General features: G+C 39.5%; 1 protein-coding gene and 1 long non-coding RNA gene across 2 annotated transcripts in view; one reads left to right on the forward strand and one right to left on the reverse strand.

The window, feature by feature from the left end:
- The first annotated feature begins 13,940 nt into the window (after nt 1–13,940).
- Nucleotides 13,941–16,041, forward strand: part of LOC143181706 (uncharacterized) — a 203,523-nt gene continuing 201,422 nt past the window's right edge. Inside the window, exons 1-2 of the long non-coding RNA XR_013002329.1 lie at nt 13,941–14,168; nt 14,483–14,601. This is a non-coding gene — a long non-coding RNA (uncharacterized LOC143181706). The remainder of the gene's footprint in view (nt 14,169–14,482; nt 14,602–16,041) is intronic.
- Mrpl55 (mitochondrial ribosomal protein L55) lies at nt 14,826–15,926 on the reverse strand. The gene is made up of 2 exons (XM_076382243.1): nt 15,696–15,926; nt 14,826–15,422 (listed from the first exon to the last, which is right to left on the reverse strand). Exons 1-2 carry the CDS (start codon nt 15,785–15,787, stop codon nt 15,086–15,088), a joined length of 429 nt encoding a protein of 142 aa, XP_076238358.1. The 5' UTR covers nt 15,788–15,926; the 3' UTR covers nt 14,826–15,085.

The raw sequence follows: 16,041 nt of genomic DNA on the forward strand, positions 1-16,041 counted from the left end.
ACTTCAATTTGCCTTGCCTAAGACGAGAGCCATTCAAGATGGAAGAACAGTTCCAGGGATAGATGAGTGTTGGAACCTGTATCGAGGCAACATTAAAGTTAATCAGAAACAAACGCAGACCTATCTCCTAAGATCAGTTTTCTTATTACTGAAGATCTCTGTTTTCACCATTTTCTTTGTATAATAATTCCCGCGATGAATGGGAGAGAGCAGGAAACATTTTTCCATCTAATTCAAGATCCATCTAGCCCAACTAACCCAGAAACTTGAATAAGTGTCAACGATCAAAGAAACTGAGCACACTACCTGTAAAAATTTGTAACTGGACGTTTCAAAGACATATTATGAACCTTTTTAAGACTCTACAGGATGTCTTTAACCCTCGAACAGCGGACTGTTTTACATCTATGCGCAGAGCCAACGTCCTCAGGGTCATTTTTGACCCAGCGTTCACCTTTCGAGGATAAAGCGCCTCCGTGCTATTTGGGACCTGGAGCGATGCTCGAGGGTAGGCTCGATAAAAGTAAAACGTCGAAGGAAATCGGCCGAAGAAAGTTCCGTATCGGCGAGCTGCGGGTCGGGCCGCGATAAGAAAGAGAAACTCTTTTTGTTCGTCGGTCGATGTAGTGGATTATCTCATTAGAGATCGGCGCAGAAAACGAGCGGAGGCGGTGTGACCGACGCGGACAAGCTGTTTCCGCGGACGAGACGACCAGACGAGGCTGCGCGACGGGAGAAATTCGGAAAAAGAAAGCCAGGAGCCCGAGGGATAGCTCGCTGTTAATGGTCGGTTCGATCGCCAGTGAGCGGTTCGAGTTTCCTCGGGTTTTTGCTCGGCGGACGACCGAAAGTCTCTGCAAAAAGAACACGGTCTCGAGCGAGGGAGAGGCATGGAAAAGGGAAACCAGCTGAGTTGAAATCAGGACTGATTGCGAGTCCAGACGCGCCGCCCCTTTTTAAGGCACCTCGCGACTTTCCAGCAGCGAATTGCTGCGGAAAAATCGACGACCACCTCTACTGTGCCAAGGTTCCCTCGGCGGCGCGGCGAACCTGACCCTTTTACGCATCTTCAATGTTAATTAGCTGTGTGGTATGAGGATTAGGAATGTAATGTCATCGATGAGTCGGAAACTGAGAAAATGTGGTAATTATATTCGTGTGTTATGTCACGCTTTGGAGGAGAGGGTTATGCAGAAGGAAATGAGATTGGGTGCAAAAGTTGTGTAGAAATGGGATTTTCAAATCTTAAATTTTTCGAATTTTTGAATATTCAAATATTCAAATTTTTAAATTTCCAAAGATTCAAATATTCAAATTTTTAAATATTTAAATTTTTCAAATTTTCTAATCTTCAAATTTTACATGGAATACACAGCGTAGTTGTCTCCATAATCCTTGCAATTCTCTGTAATCATTTTCCACTCGTTTTCGTTTAATTTAACTCTCAAGAGATATAGTGCAGTCCACAGCATTTGTATTAATTCAGTTTCTTAGTTTGTACTAATTTAATACTTAGATACATAGTATAAAAAATATGTAGGATTGCAGGACACAGCTAGATAAATTAAAAACTTGTGAATTTTCTATACACCTTTTATCACAAACCTTTTCTATTACTGTAATAGCAGTTGTAATGCTAACACTAATAGCTGAGGTTAATCCAATCATTTCCACATTAACCATCTGCGGTTGCTGGTGACAGTCACTCCGTGAAGAGGAGTAACAGCAAGTCATAGCGTTTGTTTGGAAAATATGTTATAATAGTGACTTCAACACCTAGTTAAGAAGAAATATATGAAGGCAGTTGTAAAAGTTAATGAACTTCTCAAAGTTTAGACGATGACACAGGCTCTCAAGATTTTGCGAAATTCTTCAATTACTCGCCTACAAGGATAATTATACTGTCTGGAGACCATGTACTCTACGTGCACGAACGTAGAAACAATGATATAATAAGCGATAATTTGGTAAGACGGGACATGTAGAAGAAAACGTATTTATGGACTCTTTATTTTAAACCCCTTAAGAACTGTCATGTTAAGAGATCGACAAGTTTACATAATTCGCGGAAAAAGTATCACGATTACGAAATAGAAGGACTTATCGTCTGAAATTAGTTACATGGCATGTGGTGTCTTTTTTCCTCCACTTTCTATATCCTTCTTTGTGGCTTGCGTTACTTTCGTGTATTGTAAACTTTATCTGAAATTTGATTAAAATCACTGCAGTGGTCTGAGAGAAACTGGGTCATAAGTTTGCCAATTTGCCCTTTCAATAGAGTTCGGTTGTGGGTTCCCTCAACTATTCATTCGTGACTGAATATGCGATTTGCAAAATTGATCCGAGTCTAACCAGGGAAAGGCTTCTAACGCTGATTCTAATCTCATACGTAATGAATTCTCTGCAGATAAACCCTGGGCGATTAGACCAAGGCTTTCGAAACCTCTTCAGAATATTGCTTCACCTTCGTGAACCATAATGGATTGTCTGCGCGTGCACTCACGATGGTATCGCGCATACGTCACTAATGTCGTAACCATATTGTATGTAGGTACTAATAATCTTTTAGATACGTTTAATAACTGTTCGCTTTGGGACCTCGAAAGATGCCACAAAAAGAGATATCTCTGTGCCTGAGTCTACCTGACCCAAATCGTTTCTCCTCAACATTTTTAATATCACACTTAAAGTAGCCAATACCGTTAATTTTCCTCTATTTATTACCTTCCAATTAGTGTAAATAAATTTCTATTACCCTAATAAAATAATATTACCTATTACCCTAGTGAAATAGCCTACAAAATTGAAGTTTATGAAAAATGAGCTTGGGTTACTTTGACTGTCAGGCAAAGATCTCATCTCGAGTTTGCACATTCTTCCCCGTCTCATTACTATCATATAATGAGCACCGACTGTCTGTCAACGTCAATATACAAGGGAACCTGCGTGAACCAGTTCACGGGGTATCACGAGTTGTCTGACCCACATCAAACGAGCTTCTTCTTGGTATTCTTCGTGCGAGAAACTCCTCCTTTGTTGCACAGTCGCCTGTATCGCGTTGTTCGTTGTAGACATTCACAGAATTTGTGTAGCATCCGCTGAACACAATCCGGATGCAGGATAATCTTGGTACAGAGAACACAATAGGGAATTGACTGGTCTGGCACGTGTAACAGTTGCGCTGCTTGTTTTTATTAGTTTCCTTCGCTTTTGTTGGGGCCGTAATGAGTTGCATAAAACTGCATAGTAGCCTGCACGTGAATGGCGCTGGGCACGTAAACAGAGCTGGGTTTGAACAGACGTGGATGCCACTCGGCTAGTGGAACTAGCTGGAGATAGTAATCTAAATGTGATGTTTTAATTGGATACAATGAGGATTATTTCTATTCATTTCTCTTCACACCATGTGAGAAGGTCTATTCAAATCATTGTTAAGAGGTTTGAATAATTAATTATTTGAGCAACTCGGCGCGTACTTTCGATCTTAGTGAGCACACTTGCGATAAGATAACATACTCTGACATTATCTCCCGAGGAATCTGAGGAATCCAGACTCGCAACGCTAGAAAATACTTCTGGGAGTTGATAGAATCCAAGAATCTCGAATCCTCAGACCTCCATCTTCGTTCCAACTTGAGTCACCGATTCGCCAGCAACATATGGAAATTTAGAGCCACCCATTTGAGCACTGACCGTGCCCAGGATACCTCAACTTCGGTGATCCAACGAGAACCGGTACTTTCTGTCGTGCAGCAACTGTTGGCGTGTCTCAGGGAGGACGTGTAATTCGTTCCTGCTGCATCGCGAATCGCTTCCTCCCGTGGCGAATGGCCACCATGGCTGTGCAAATCCATGACCAGAGACCAGAGGTAGAGCATGTCAGAGAAGGGTCGACGTTAAAATCGGATAGTGACACAGTTTCCAGTGAGTCGAGGTGAACGAACCTCGATGGAGTAGCCTACAGTGCTTTATCTAGCGATCGGCCAGTCGCCTCCTTTCTTCTCGAATCTCGTCAATTCACTTTTCGTGACCTCAATTACGCACTCGCGGGAAGACTGTGTCTGCTCCCCGAAGCTCCTTTCGTATCCCAGTCTGGTCTGTTCGATGATAAATGTCGCGCGTGGAACCGTTATAATGCTATTCCTACCGCGATGTACCTATACTGCTGACCTTAAAAGAGAATTCTTGACCTGGCCTATGGCATCCGCGGAAACCCGTTATGGAGCCTCGTATCTGAAGTGTCTGTACCACTGTTCTAAATATTAGTCGTGTGCAAAGGTTAAGATGCTAAATATGAAGAGAAAAATGGAACTTCTATTCAGTTCCATAGGAGCTGTTAGGAGTACTGTTAGAAGCTGAGAAGTTGGTCAGCGCAGAATAAAATTCTTTGCAATTAGAAAATTAAATAAAGGCCACTGGCGCCTTCCTGGAGTTTCCATCATGTTACATATACATTAAGTAATCTTTGGTTGGGCAACCGAGTTGATTAATCTAAAGTTGATCAAAGTGGTCGGTGTGAATACAATATGAATCAAGTTAGACGACAATTTTGATCGACTTTAGGTTGCTCGCTTAGGTTGTGTGATTAAAAGTTGCTTAATATAAACGTGACTTTATGCAGTATCTACTTAATAAGCACTCAGTTGCTTGAGAAAGGTGTATTGCCTCTCCCTGCAACTGTCAGACTGTCACTCTCTGCGTTTGAACCTTCAATTATTAGATCTAAATTGCTATATATTACACATTGTACATTTTCATTGAAGTGTGACATTTTATGATAGAAAAATGTTCACCAGGAATTTTCACTAAGATTTTCATTTCCATGAAAATAGTCACTTAACCATTTTTTCATAAACGTACCTATCCGCATTCTCTGATCTGACCTGACGATCACCTAACGCTGACCTGCATCTCTACCAGGATCTGCTAAACAGCTTCAATAACGAGTCCACTGACTAAGAAGTCCAAGATAAAACACACTCCTCTCCTTTTTCCTCATCTCTCTCCACCTCTGCTAGCTCCAGTATCATCTTAGCCTATCTCCACAACTTCATCAACCGTCACAAAAGGCTAAAAACTCGACCCACACAGTTCGTAAAGAAAATAGTTTCAAGATCAAGAACATGGAGGCAATGACTCGCGGAAGCGCGGGGGAGCTTGAAAGCGAGAAGAAAGTGATCAGACTCACCGAGACGCCACAGACCCACGCAGGCGTTTCACGAAATCGTAACGACGAAACTCAAAAGCGAAACGTAGGATCGCAAGTCGGGCAAACAGACTTTTGTTGCTCAGAAGAAAAGAGAGGAAGGAGTGTTTTGCAGAGACTGGATCGACGCCTCCCACAGACCGAGTGGTTTTGCATCTGAAAAGATTCACACGGAAAGTGGACGGACCACGTGGCGATAGTGGTCGATGAAAGTCAGCGATCCTTACAGCTTCGCCTTTCTCGTTTCACCGTGAACAAAGATATGATAACTGTTTCATCAAGGTCTCTGCTCGCTATTGGGCTCCCAGCACGTCTGGAGTAGCGCTGAAAAAGTATTTGCGTTAATATTCAAGGTAATTAGATTCATTGACCTAAATCTGATTGACCGTTTTTAGAATGAGATTCCTGTCTTGCGAGCTGACTTACGATATTTTGAGAGACCACTTTGGACGACCTGATGACACTTTTTCTGATTACATCACGACTTAAAAATATTAATTTAAGCAAGTGTTTCTCAAACTTTTTAGGTCATGGCTATCCTAATCTCAAGAAATTATTTCTTACATTCTCTGCTTGAAGTGAATTAAGAATAAAAATAATTTTCTGCATATAACACCTCAAGGAATCGTAATGCATCTAGAAATCGACTGTTCTCGTTTCGAGAAATTCTAATCCAGACATCTGAAAGCTGAAACACGTTTACGATTATTCTTCTATTTCAAGTGAATTATTGCGCCATTAATAAAAAATAACCGAACGATCCAGGAATACCGAGTCATAAATAACATTAAAGCAGACGTCTGCGATATTCATCTGTCACAATTCTCCTGCACTTCCGTACTCTTGACCGCCTGTGGCATGCTGGAAGTAAATTGCACGCGCATAATCGGAAGAAAGCAGGAACCACTTGCCCAGGAGCGCGCCTATGACTTGCAACGAGCATGGTCAGAGGAAGTCGGAGGATCGAAAACGGCTCTCACTGGCGAAACCAAGTACCACTGAATTTCTAACCGGAAGGCCGTCGATTAAAGAGGAAGACGACAAGAAGCGGGAAGTGGACAATGGATCGCGACTCGATGTTTCGCAATTTACGCGACACGACCATTCGCTTTGAATGTTGATCACGTTTACATCGTTGAAACCGTTTCCCTTATTCGTATCGGAAGTCGTTGCTCCACCGATATTTTACAACCGTAGGAACTGTATGGGATTTCTCTGAGGATTCGTTGATGTCTCTGTGGTACTAGTTTCGTAGCACTATGCACAGTGTCATTGAAAAGTAGTATCTAGATTGAGACATGCAGGGCGTCCTGAGGTGCCCTCGCCAATCTTCTTTATGATAAAAAATAACTTTATGACAAAGAGTTTATTGTCAAACTTTATATAACACTTTCTTCTCATTCTTGTACAGAGATTAATTTTTCACAGTTTGGAGGGAAAACCTCGGAACACTTTGTATAATAACACAGAAATCTTATCTATTTAAATCTCTGAAGTAGTAGTTACTAATTTTTCTCACGTTCTTGTAGAATAAGTGAGTTTTAAATTAAAAATTATTTATACGAAAAGTCACCAACGTTACATTAAAATTAAATACAAGTTTCGTCGACATGTACACCGCGATTAGATATTGCTGCTAGAACTAATCGCGCTAATTTTCCTGCTGCAATCTTAATTAATCCTCAAGTTAACTGCTTTCCACATTTCTTTTAAATATTTCCATGAGTTGGCTAAGATGATTTCATTACATTCTACGATTCACACAATTTATGCCTAAAAATGAATTCGAAAGTTTCGTGATACTTCGCTACACATAATAACCGCTACTTTTATTCCCCATTGAAATTGCAATTCGCCAAACGCTTGCGCAGTAGTGTACATTCAGATCAAAGCTTGACGACAGAAAACGAAACGGTGGTAAATAGAGAGAAAGTCGTCGAAGGCGGTGAACGGCAATAAAAGATGTGAGAATTAAATTTTCTGAAGATACCGAGAGCGATAATAGGAAGAGGGTGCGGTTTAAGTATTACGCTTTCGAGAGTGACTCTTCCTGTCGCCAGCGGCCTAAACGATCCTTCCATCACAATATAAACACTTCTCCCGAGAGAACGCGCGAAATACTCCTCTCGCTTCTTTCTTGGCGGAGAATTCCAAAATTGTAATGCTCGACTGGACCTTGTCCACTCTCGAAGATCGATTTCTCAGACAAATGGCCGCGTATCGCGATCCAGTTCGGGCTGTTCGTCGATCGTGGAGAGGACTCGTGACGCGAATGGAAAAAGGAAACGAACACGATTCGCTGGAGAAAGTACCAGCTAACTTCGCCTCTAGAAATGCTCGACCTCTGCCTACGCGTATCAGAGCACGCGTAAATGCGTCACACGGTGACCAACACCGATTCCACGGTGATTCCCCAATCTTCTATTTAACATGCCATTTGAGCCTTTCTCTTGTGCAAAAGCATGCTACACTCAGACTTGAAAGGTTGGGACACTCCTTGATGGTTGCTTTAATTGCTGGTTCTTTTCGCAAATACAAACGTGTTCGAATTGGATGACGTCAGATTAGTCTATCGAAAAGAGAAGATACGAAGAACTAAGGAACAGAATTTTTCCTGGATGGTTCACGTCTGAAGAAAGTGCAGTCAAGCTTCTATGCAATTGTTTTGCATACTAACAGACTCGCTATCACTGTCAGACATGTGCTACATACTAATGTGATTCGTATTATTTATCTACAACACATATGACAGTAATAATTTTCTCCTATAATCATAGGAACAAATTAACGAGTTCTGCTCTTCATGTTCACCTAAGAAGCCTCAGTTTCCTCCAACAGAAACATAAAACACAAAATACAGTCAGTACTTCCAGGATGTTTTTCGTGTTAACTAATCTATTATTACACCTAGCTCGCAGTTTGTATCAATAATAGTAATTTCTTTATCGTTTTTACTGCAAATCCCTCGCGGAAAAAAAATAGAATACCGATTACTGGTCAATTACGCTTGATCTCAATTACACCAGATGAGAATAATACCGAAACCATTAGCTTTCCCTTCACCAAGCACTGCAACTGAAGCAATTCTGATCTCATTGCGCGATGAACGGTGGCAGTGTCAGTGATCTCGAAACGAGCTCAGGCCGAAACCTCGAGGAGGAATAAATTACACGTCGAACGTCGATTTGCCTGCGGCACAGAGTCGCGCTTGCCTCATCAACTTCTTCTCACGTCCCGTTCTCGTTCCCCGACTGTAATCAGAATTGGGCCTTTCAATTGTTTCCGCCTTCTTTCTTTCTCTCCTTCTTTGTAATGCCCCGCCGTGTTTCCGGCTCGTTGACCGCGATGACACTACATCGCAGACAGAAAGAACGAAGTCACGGGGAAACCGCGTAACAATTGCGTTCCAGACGCGCGACGATGGAAAAGGGAAATATAGTTCGTTGTCCTTAGTCGGTTCTAGAAGATTTCGACGTTATTTTGCCTGAGCACAACAAACCACTAAAAGCCAGATAGCTCCAATGGAAAACTAAATGGGAAACGATTTTTCTTGTAAGTGAGCGAGTGAATGGGTGGACAAGTGAAGGAGCGTGTACAGTGATAGACTGATACAAATAGCTTCTAATGTTCCTTAGTCAGTTCTAGAAGATTTCGACATTATTTTGCCACAGAATAACAAACCATTAAAAGCCAGATAGCTTTAGTGGAAAACTAAATGGAAAACGAGTTTTCGTGTAAGTGAGCGAGTGAACGAGTGTGTACAGTAAGAGACTAATACAAGTAGCGTCTAATATTCAAGGACAAAATGTAATTAATAAAGAAGATATAAAAAAAAATTTTCCATGGTGAATCTGGTCGACCATTTGGGTAAGGAGTTGCTAGTGGAGATAGAGAGGAAACTGGAAGGTGTCTGTGCATGGCTGAGTCATTCTACTGCGAGCCATGGACGATCTTTTGGGAGGTGCGATCTCGTGGATCCTTCTTCACGAAGAGAAATTACGCACGAGGAGAAAGGCGAGTGAATCGTAGAATTCTGGGCGAAAAAAGGTCAGATCCGTTGTGAGTCAGTGGACGAACTTGATCCATGGCGAGAAATGTAGACGTGACACTTGTGGTTGGTCTAGGGGAAATTATACTTCTCACTGCAGTTAATTATCGATCTACCATATTCGATCTTCGAAGCAAGATTGTTATTACTGTTGCTATTGAAGAGTCTACGATCAGTTACAGATTTTTTGTATTCGAAATATACATGAGACGTAAGAGTCTCCGCGCAGATTTCGAAAGTAGGCTATAACTGAAAAAGAAAGCGTTTGCGAACATTTCGCTCGGATCATTTTCATTGTTTTGATATGTAGAGTAGATTCTGCGTGAAAACGTGTCGAATTCATTATAAGAGGAAGTAATTAGAGGTGAGAATTTCATCGTTGCAAAAAATTTCCTTCGTTTTCGATACTGTATGTAATCCTGCGTTTAGAGAATTTTGAAGCTAATTTGTCACATCGAGATCCTTTCCTTCGTTCATATGTAAATGCAACGATAATGGTGATTAATGTTACTCTGTTAAGGATGAGGAAAGTAACTGGTTTCACGGTCACGGACACAATAAAACCTTACGTATAAGTACCTCTGTGCGCTATGCGTGTTGTTGCATTGCATGTACAGGGCTGAGTGCATAATAGGAATTATTGCGATCACTCTGCGAAAATTCTCTTTTACGGATCGTCAGATTAAAGTGTACCGTATTGCTTTCTGGACACGAGTCATTTTCAATTTTCTTTTTAAATGGATCTACGTTTGATAAATTTGTTAACTCCTATCGTACCAAAGTAGCCTCACTCAAAACTCAAATACAGAGATTTTGAAGTCGAAGATCAAGAATTAGAGAAGTTGAATATTTGAAAATTTAATATACCATTAGGCTTCCTCAGTGACTATATCCAGGTATTCTAAGAATCAAACAGTATAACACGATTTAATAGTGAAATATTCATGTGACTAAACCGCAAATTTCCTCTGAAAATTTTGTCCAGGAGTCGACAGAACTTTGTTATACCTTTTGCATTACGCATACATGTAACATTAGCAGCTGACCAGAGTCGCTTTCACTGCTGGTAAAATACTTGTGGAACATGCTCACGAGTTGCCCATGAAATCCATACCTAGACCGAGTTTTAATCTCTCTGAACCATAGACACAGTTCTGCATGATCGAATGGCTATTTAAATTCCTAAGTGCCAATAGAAACTGACTTGGTAAAAAATTTCCTTTATATAATAAATTAATATCATCCGTGCAACTCAACACGTACATCAGAAATGATTTGGGACTCCACCTAATGAACCTAGTGAAAACGGACCATGGTGGGCAGACAGTGATTAAGAAATACACTTAAAATTTAAGACAACGTCGTCGAGTGACCTCAGAGTCCGATTACATGATTAAATAATTGTCCCCGATCCGTTAACGGTTCATACAACGGAATTTACCAAGTGTACGCCGAGGGAATGAAGAAGAACGGTGGTTGCGGATCAGAAAAGTAAGCCACGCAAACACTTTGGATGCCTGTCTCCTTTGTTAACCGATGCTTCAATTAAATTCTCTTTGTCGTGATAAGTAATACAATGAATACAACAAACATTGACAAAGTAGAGCGTTACCATGTTGAAAATAAATAGAAAACAGCGACTCGTGAATTTGTTTAACAAAGACTATTGCATTTATTCATCAGAATTGCTATTTTTTTTAAGGGTAGTTTATGCAAGATCAGTCCTACCAACTTTATTAAAATTTAATTTGTAGAGTAGTGGTATGTGTTTGTATGTATAAATGATAAATATACTGATTCGATCAGTCCTGTCAATTTAACCTGACACCTTTTGACACAGTCGCTTCGTTTTTATTTATTGAAACAAGACTGAAGTTGTCAATAAACCACCTTGTTGATCTCGCACAAATTTTCCTCAGAAAAAATTGCAAATGCTCCCTCTATTTCTTCCCTTTAGGCCAAAATTATGTACATGACTCTGATGTTGGCATTGGGGCCAAATTAAATGACATTTATATATAGAAATTAGGAAAAGAATCATGAAGGATTTATTCACAATATATTAACGAAAACAAACTCACGAATCGTTTTTCAGATTTTGTAAAATGTATTGCAAGAAACGTACCATAAAGACTGATCCATCCGAGTATCCAAAAGCTGAAGAGAAGTTTGTCGATCATCTCACGTTCGTGGACCAGCGGGAAGACGAATCTGTTCTCAAAAATCCATTGCCGATGAAGAGTCCAATGAGCACGTGTTTACGATAAGAAACCTCGAAGCACGCGAACGTCAGCGTGCCGTCATTCTCCCATCCGTTTCGACGATGAGTGAAGGGAAACAATAGAGAAACCGACTAGACCCGCTTGAAATCGCGCAAGTAAAAAGCTGACGATCTATCGAAGCCGCCTCGACCTGTTCGATCGCAGATATTCAATTTTTCATTCCCCTTTATCGATCTCTTCTCTCCCTTTGGACTTTTCACGCGGTTTTCTTCCGTTTCTCGAATACTTTCTACTTGACAATTTCACTACAGAGGTAATTGCAATTTAATGAAGCGTCAGGGATTGAAATAACAACGATTACAGGTAGGACTGAGCGATAGAGACGCAGTTGCCAGGGACGCCGTTTTTTACCGAGTCGAACTCTTCAACTTCTGCTTTCTCCTTCGAAAGACTCGAGGCACTTTAAACGGTCGGGCGACCTACGATCGTCGAGTACACCTCTCCAAGTCTCTGTCATCCACGATCGCTCCCTCGACTTGCGAAAGTCGCGTGGTTCATCGATCGCGAAGGTTCGAACACTTTTGCGAAACGATCACATCATCGAGCCGTGGACAGGTGATAAAAGCAACGTCGTTCCATGTCGGTGATTCCGCGCTCGTTTATCGACTAAACATTGATCAGAGGGTCCTCTCGATAGGATTCTACCTGAGTTTAAGTCCAATTTAAGTGGGATGCCGAGTGGCTCGATATTTCACGCGATTCTCCCCGAATTTCGCGTTTTCATTGCCCGAATCGCTTTCGAAGCGATGTCGAGGCTCAGTTTTCACGGAGCGGCGCACTCCGGCAAAACGAGAGGCCAGGAGCGCCAGCAGAAACTAAGAGAGAGTTTGTGCCGCCGTGCTACACCTGCAGGAACGTCCAGAGCTGCTACCTCGTGGCCTACTATAACAGAACTAACTCCCACCGTGGCTCTTTGCTCGCCATAAGCGAGCGGTCTTTACGCGCTGTCTCTCCCGACAATGATCATTCCCTCCACCGTCATTTCATAGGGGCATTATCGACAATCACATTGATTTACTATCGCCGGACAGTTCAATGAGATTTCGTAAGGCTCCGTTACCGCATCCCTTCCAGCATTTCAACGAACTTCGTGTATTTAACGTCGTTTATCGACAGTAACTGTACTGTTTATACTGTCTAATGTTTCCTCGCATTTTCGACTGAAAGAAACCTTTCACTCCGTTTTATAAGATCTTTACGAATGTCTCAAAATGTTCGAGAAATTTCCATTGTTTACGTCCCGCGACTGTTAAGAAACGACGTCTACATGATGGTTTGTTACTTAATTCTTAGCGCGTATTTGGCACCTTATGGACAACCCGTAGGCGATACAGGATGGTTTAAAAGAAATGGTACGATTTGTCTTGCACCTCTTCATCGTGTTTGTATGTATTCTGGAATTGTAGTGAAAGAATTGATTGATAAAATATTGCGAATAATGTTAAGCTTTTATTATTTCATATTTCGTACCTATTTGGGTGGGGGAAACTCCTTTTTCCGGAGTTGTACCATGCACTTTAGAACATCCTGTATACTGTTGCACAATAGAGGCCGCGAAATTTTCCTAGAGTGTCGCAACAAAAGAGTTTCACCATCATCGAAAGCATCCGCACAATTACACGTCGACAACGCATTACCAAATATTATATCACTCTATTGAAGCTAAAAATGGAGTCTTGTCTTTCCCTCTTGGCAATAGAAAGGAATTTTAATTCACTTTCGCGCACACAATAGGATTGATTGATACTAACCATTATAATACTTATATACAACGTATAAAGGTACACTATTTATTCATTTATTTAGGAGCAATGATAAGTCTACTGATATACATAGAGGTAATAATGATTTATATAATAGAGGATATTGAACAAAAGTGCGATTCTAAAACAATATAAAAAAGAACAGCAAAAAATCGCTGAACTAAACGTAGAGTTTACTAATCGTAAAGTTCGTACATTTCATTTAATATTAAAGCCTCTTTACAAAGGCGACAAAAATTAATTTTCTCCTCGAGGATCTTCTTCCTTAACTATAGAAAGCATCACTTTCCATCTTTACTGTTGTTAATGTTTTCGCCTCGTCCATTTCATTTCATTGACGTATTTCACCGTCGGAATAGTAGCTTCTTTCTATGATTTTCTGCGATTAATGCTCACGTCAAAAAGTTGTTGATACAGATGTCAGAGAAAGTCTGCTAACAGGAAACTATTACGGATGTTTGTCAAATGAAAAGTTATAATTGTACAAAAATGGTGATCCTCTGTTTTATTCAATTAATCAACATGTCATATATGGAAAAATCATATTTGAAAAATGTGCAAATATTTGAACATGGTCACGTGGTTTCTATTACGCATGCGCCTAGTCACATAATTGCTACCGCGCACGCATAATCGCGCTTCTAGCAGCTTCTTCCCGCCCGTTTAGACGCCAAGACTGTTTTCTAATTTTCGTTCGTTTTTTCGTAGAACAAATATTTGATTTTTTAATTATCAACTCAGTTTTAGTTCTTGAAACTTCGATATTTCGATTTTTTGTGTTTTTATGAAAAAATTCTGTTTATTACACGGGAAAGAAGGATCTGAGACGAGAGGATACAAATACGTCGTTTTGTCAAACAGATCGCATGGTAATTCTTGTAATTTTTATTACAATATGTAATTTGACTTGCAGTAATGCAATAAAACGTAAATTAAGTAAATTTTTAATATTTTGCATTATACAATCGGTGTAGTCTTGTAGTCTTTTTGTAGTACTTGTCGCGGCCATTTTCTTATCATGCATAAATTTAATGTCCCGAATGTAACTTTCATTATTCTATTTTATTTCACGTGGGACAATAAAACGAAATGCGAGTTCAATTAATTTTAATACTTGTCTATATGTATAGCTATTATGAGAAAAAAATATTTAAATTGTAATGTGTATATTTTTATTGCCCAGGTTTTAAAAAGAAGTTCGAAAATAGGAGGCTAATTCTTCTCCACCATTTTATGTTAAGAGGAACTTTGTAACTATGAGGTCCATATCACTTTGCAATGGATTGAGTCGCGGAAACAAATGTGAGTACACAATATTATACTATACACAGAATATTTTAAGAATATATTTTGAACAATGATATTGTCAACTTATGTATTTTCGGTTTTTTGCCAACTATTATCATTAATACGTGATCTTTACAATCAATAATTTTAACATGCTCCTTAATATACTAGCAGTTACGAAAAATATTCGTACCAATTTTCATAATTTCGCTATTTTTCAATAGTAAAGGAAGTCATAATTGCTATTGCATTGTATCTTTATTAAATTGTAATTAATATTACAACAGAGAGTGTTTTCATAGTTTCTGTATCATTAATATTCTATTTACTTGTAGTAAAGAACATGAAACATGAATGAATCATTTATTACATAACTTACAGACAGTGTAAATATTTATAATCACTAGTGGACATGATACAGCAGCTTCCTATTAAATAGGAGTTTAAAATTTTCTATACATAAATTAAATATCTATACAAAACTATAAAATTACTATAATTATTGTTTATTTCTGATTTTGAAATATTTGCTTTCATCAAAGTCATCTTCAATCTCATCAATTATTTTCACTTTAGTTATGGGTGTACGTGCTGCTATTTTCTTTTGACGATCCACCTCTGAAAGAGTCTCAATATTCAAAGGCAGTGTGATTATTCTTCTTGGTGTATCATAATGTATTTGAATGCTACTACCATCTGGTTGAATTAGATATGTAGGATACGTCAGCTTATATATCCTTCTATGCTTTCTGGTGATCGCTGCTGTCCAACAATTGAGACTTCTGCAAAGCGACAAGGCAGTTTGTGTTGTTTGTAAAAGCGAAGGTCCATTCATTCTGAAACACGAATATATAATTAGTTATACGTGAGCTCTTTTCTGCATAAGTGATACAAAAATAGTGAGTAGAGTATATATTATTGAAACTACATGCAACAAAACTATAAATAAGCCTTTCTCAAAGGAGGTTATGTTTTATATCGAAGCTATTTAAGTTTGGAAACGTATATGATATCACATATAGAATATTAATTTTTGATACTATTCCTTCAAACTTTCATTCAGTGGTAATATCTCATTTTTCATAAAATTTGATATAAAGTGAACTTACCTCTTTCTCGAACTACACTGATAACCTCGTATAACAACACGTTCTGCGTTCTGCGCAAGCTCAAAGAAGTCACGTGGTAATAACATACCCATAGGCTATTGGTCTGACATAATATATATATACAGTGCTGTAGAGATCAACGCCAGTATGTAGTTGTGCGAGATATCGAACTGAGTCGAAAATTGCGATACTTCTTCAGAGTTTAAAAATCATGGCGGTTTCAACATTCCATTCGCGTTATGTAAAATTTGTGTGAATTGTGCGTGCAAAGTGTAAAATTTCGTAACGAAAAGATGTGATTTGATCGGTCTTTTGTTGTGCCTCAACATAAAAGTACAGTGACTTT

This window comes from Calliopsis andreniformis, chromosome 1 (genome assembly GCF_051401765.1).
Source record: "Calliopsis andreniformis isolate RMS-2024a chromosome 1, iyCalAndr_principal, whole genome shotgun sequence".
Classification (NCBI taxonomy): domain Eukaryota; kingdom Metazoa; phylum Arthropoda; class Insecta; order Hymenoptera; family Andrenidae; genus Calliopsis; species Calliopsis andreniformis.

Bases quoted from the DNA above. Each gene is read 5' to 3' on its own strand.
- Mrpl55 (XM_076382243.1), bottom strand. From the start codon at position 15,787: ATGGGTATGTTATTACCACGTGACTTCTTTGAGCTTGCGCAGAACGCA. The intron at 15,423-15,695 runs GTAAGTTCACTT...TTCGTGTTTCAG, and splicing joins CAGTGTAGTTCGAGAAAGAG to AATGAATGGACCTTCGCTTT.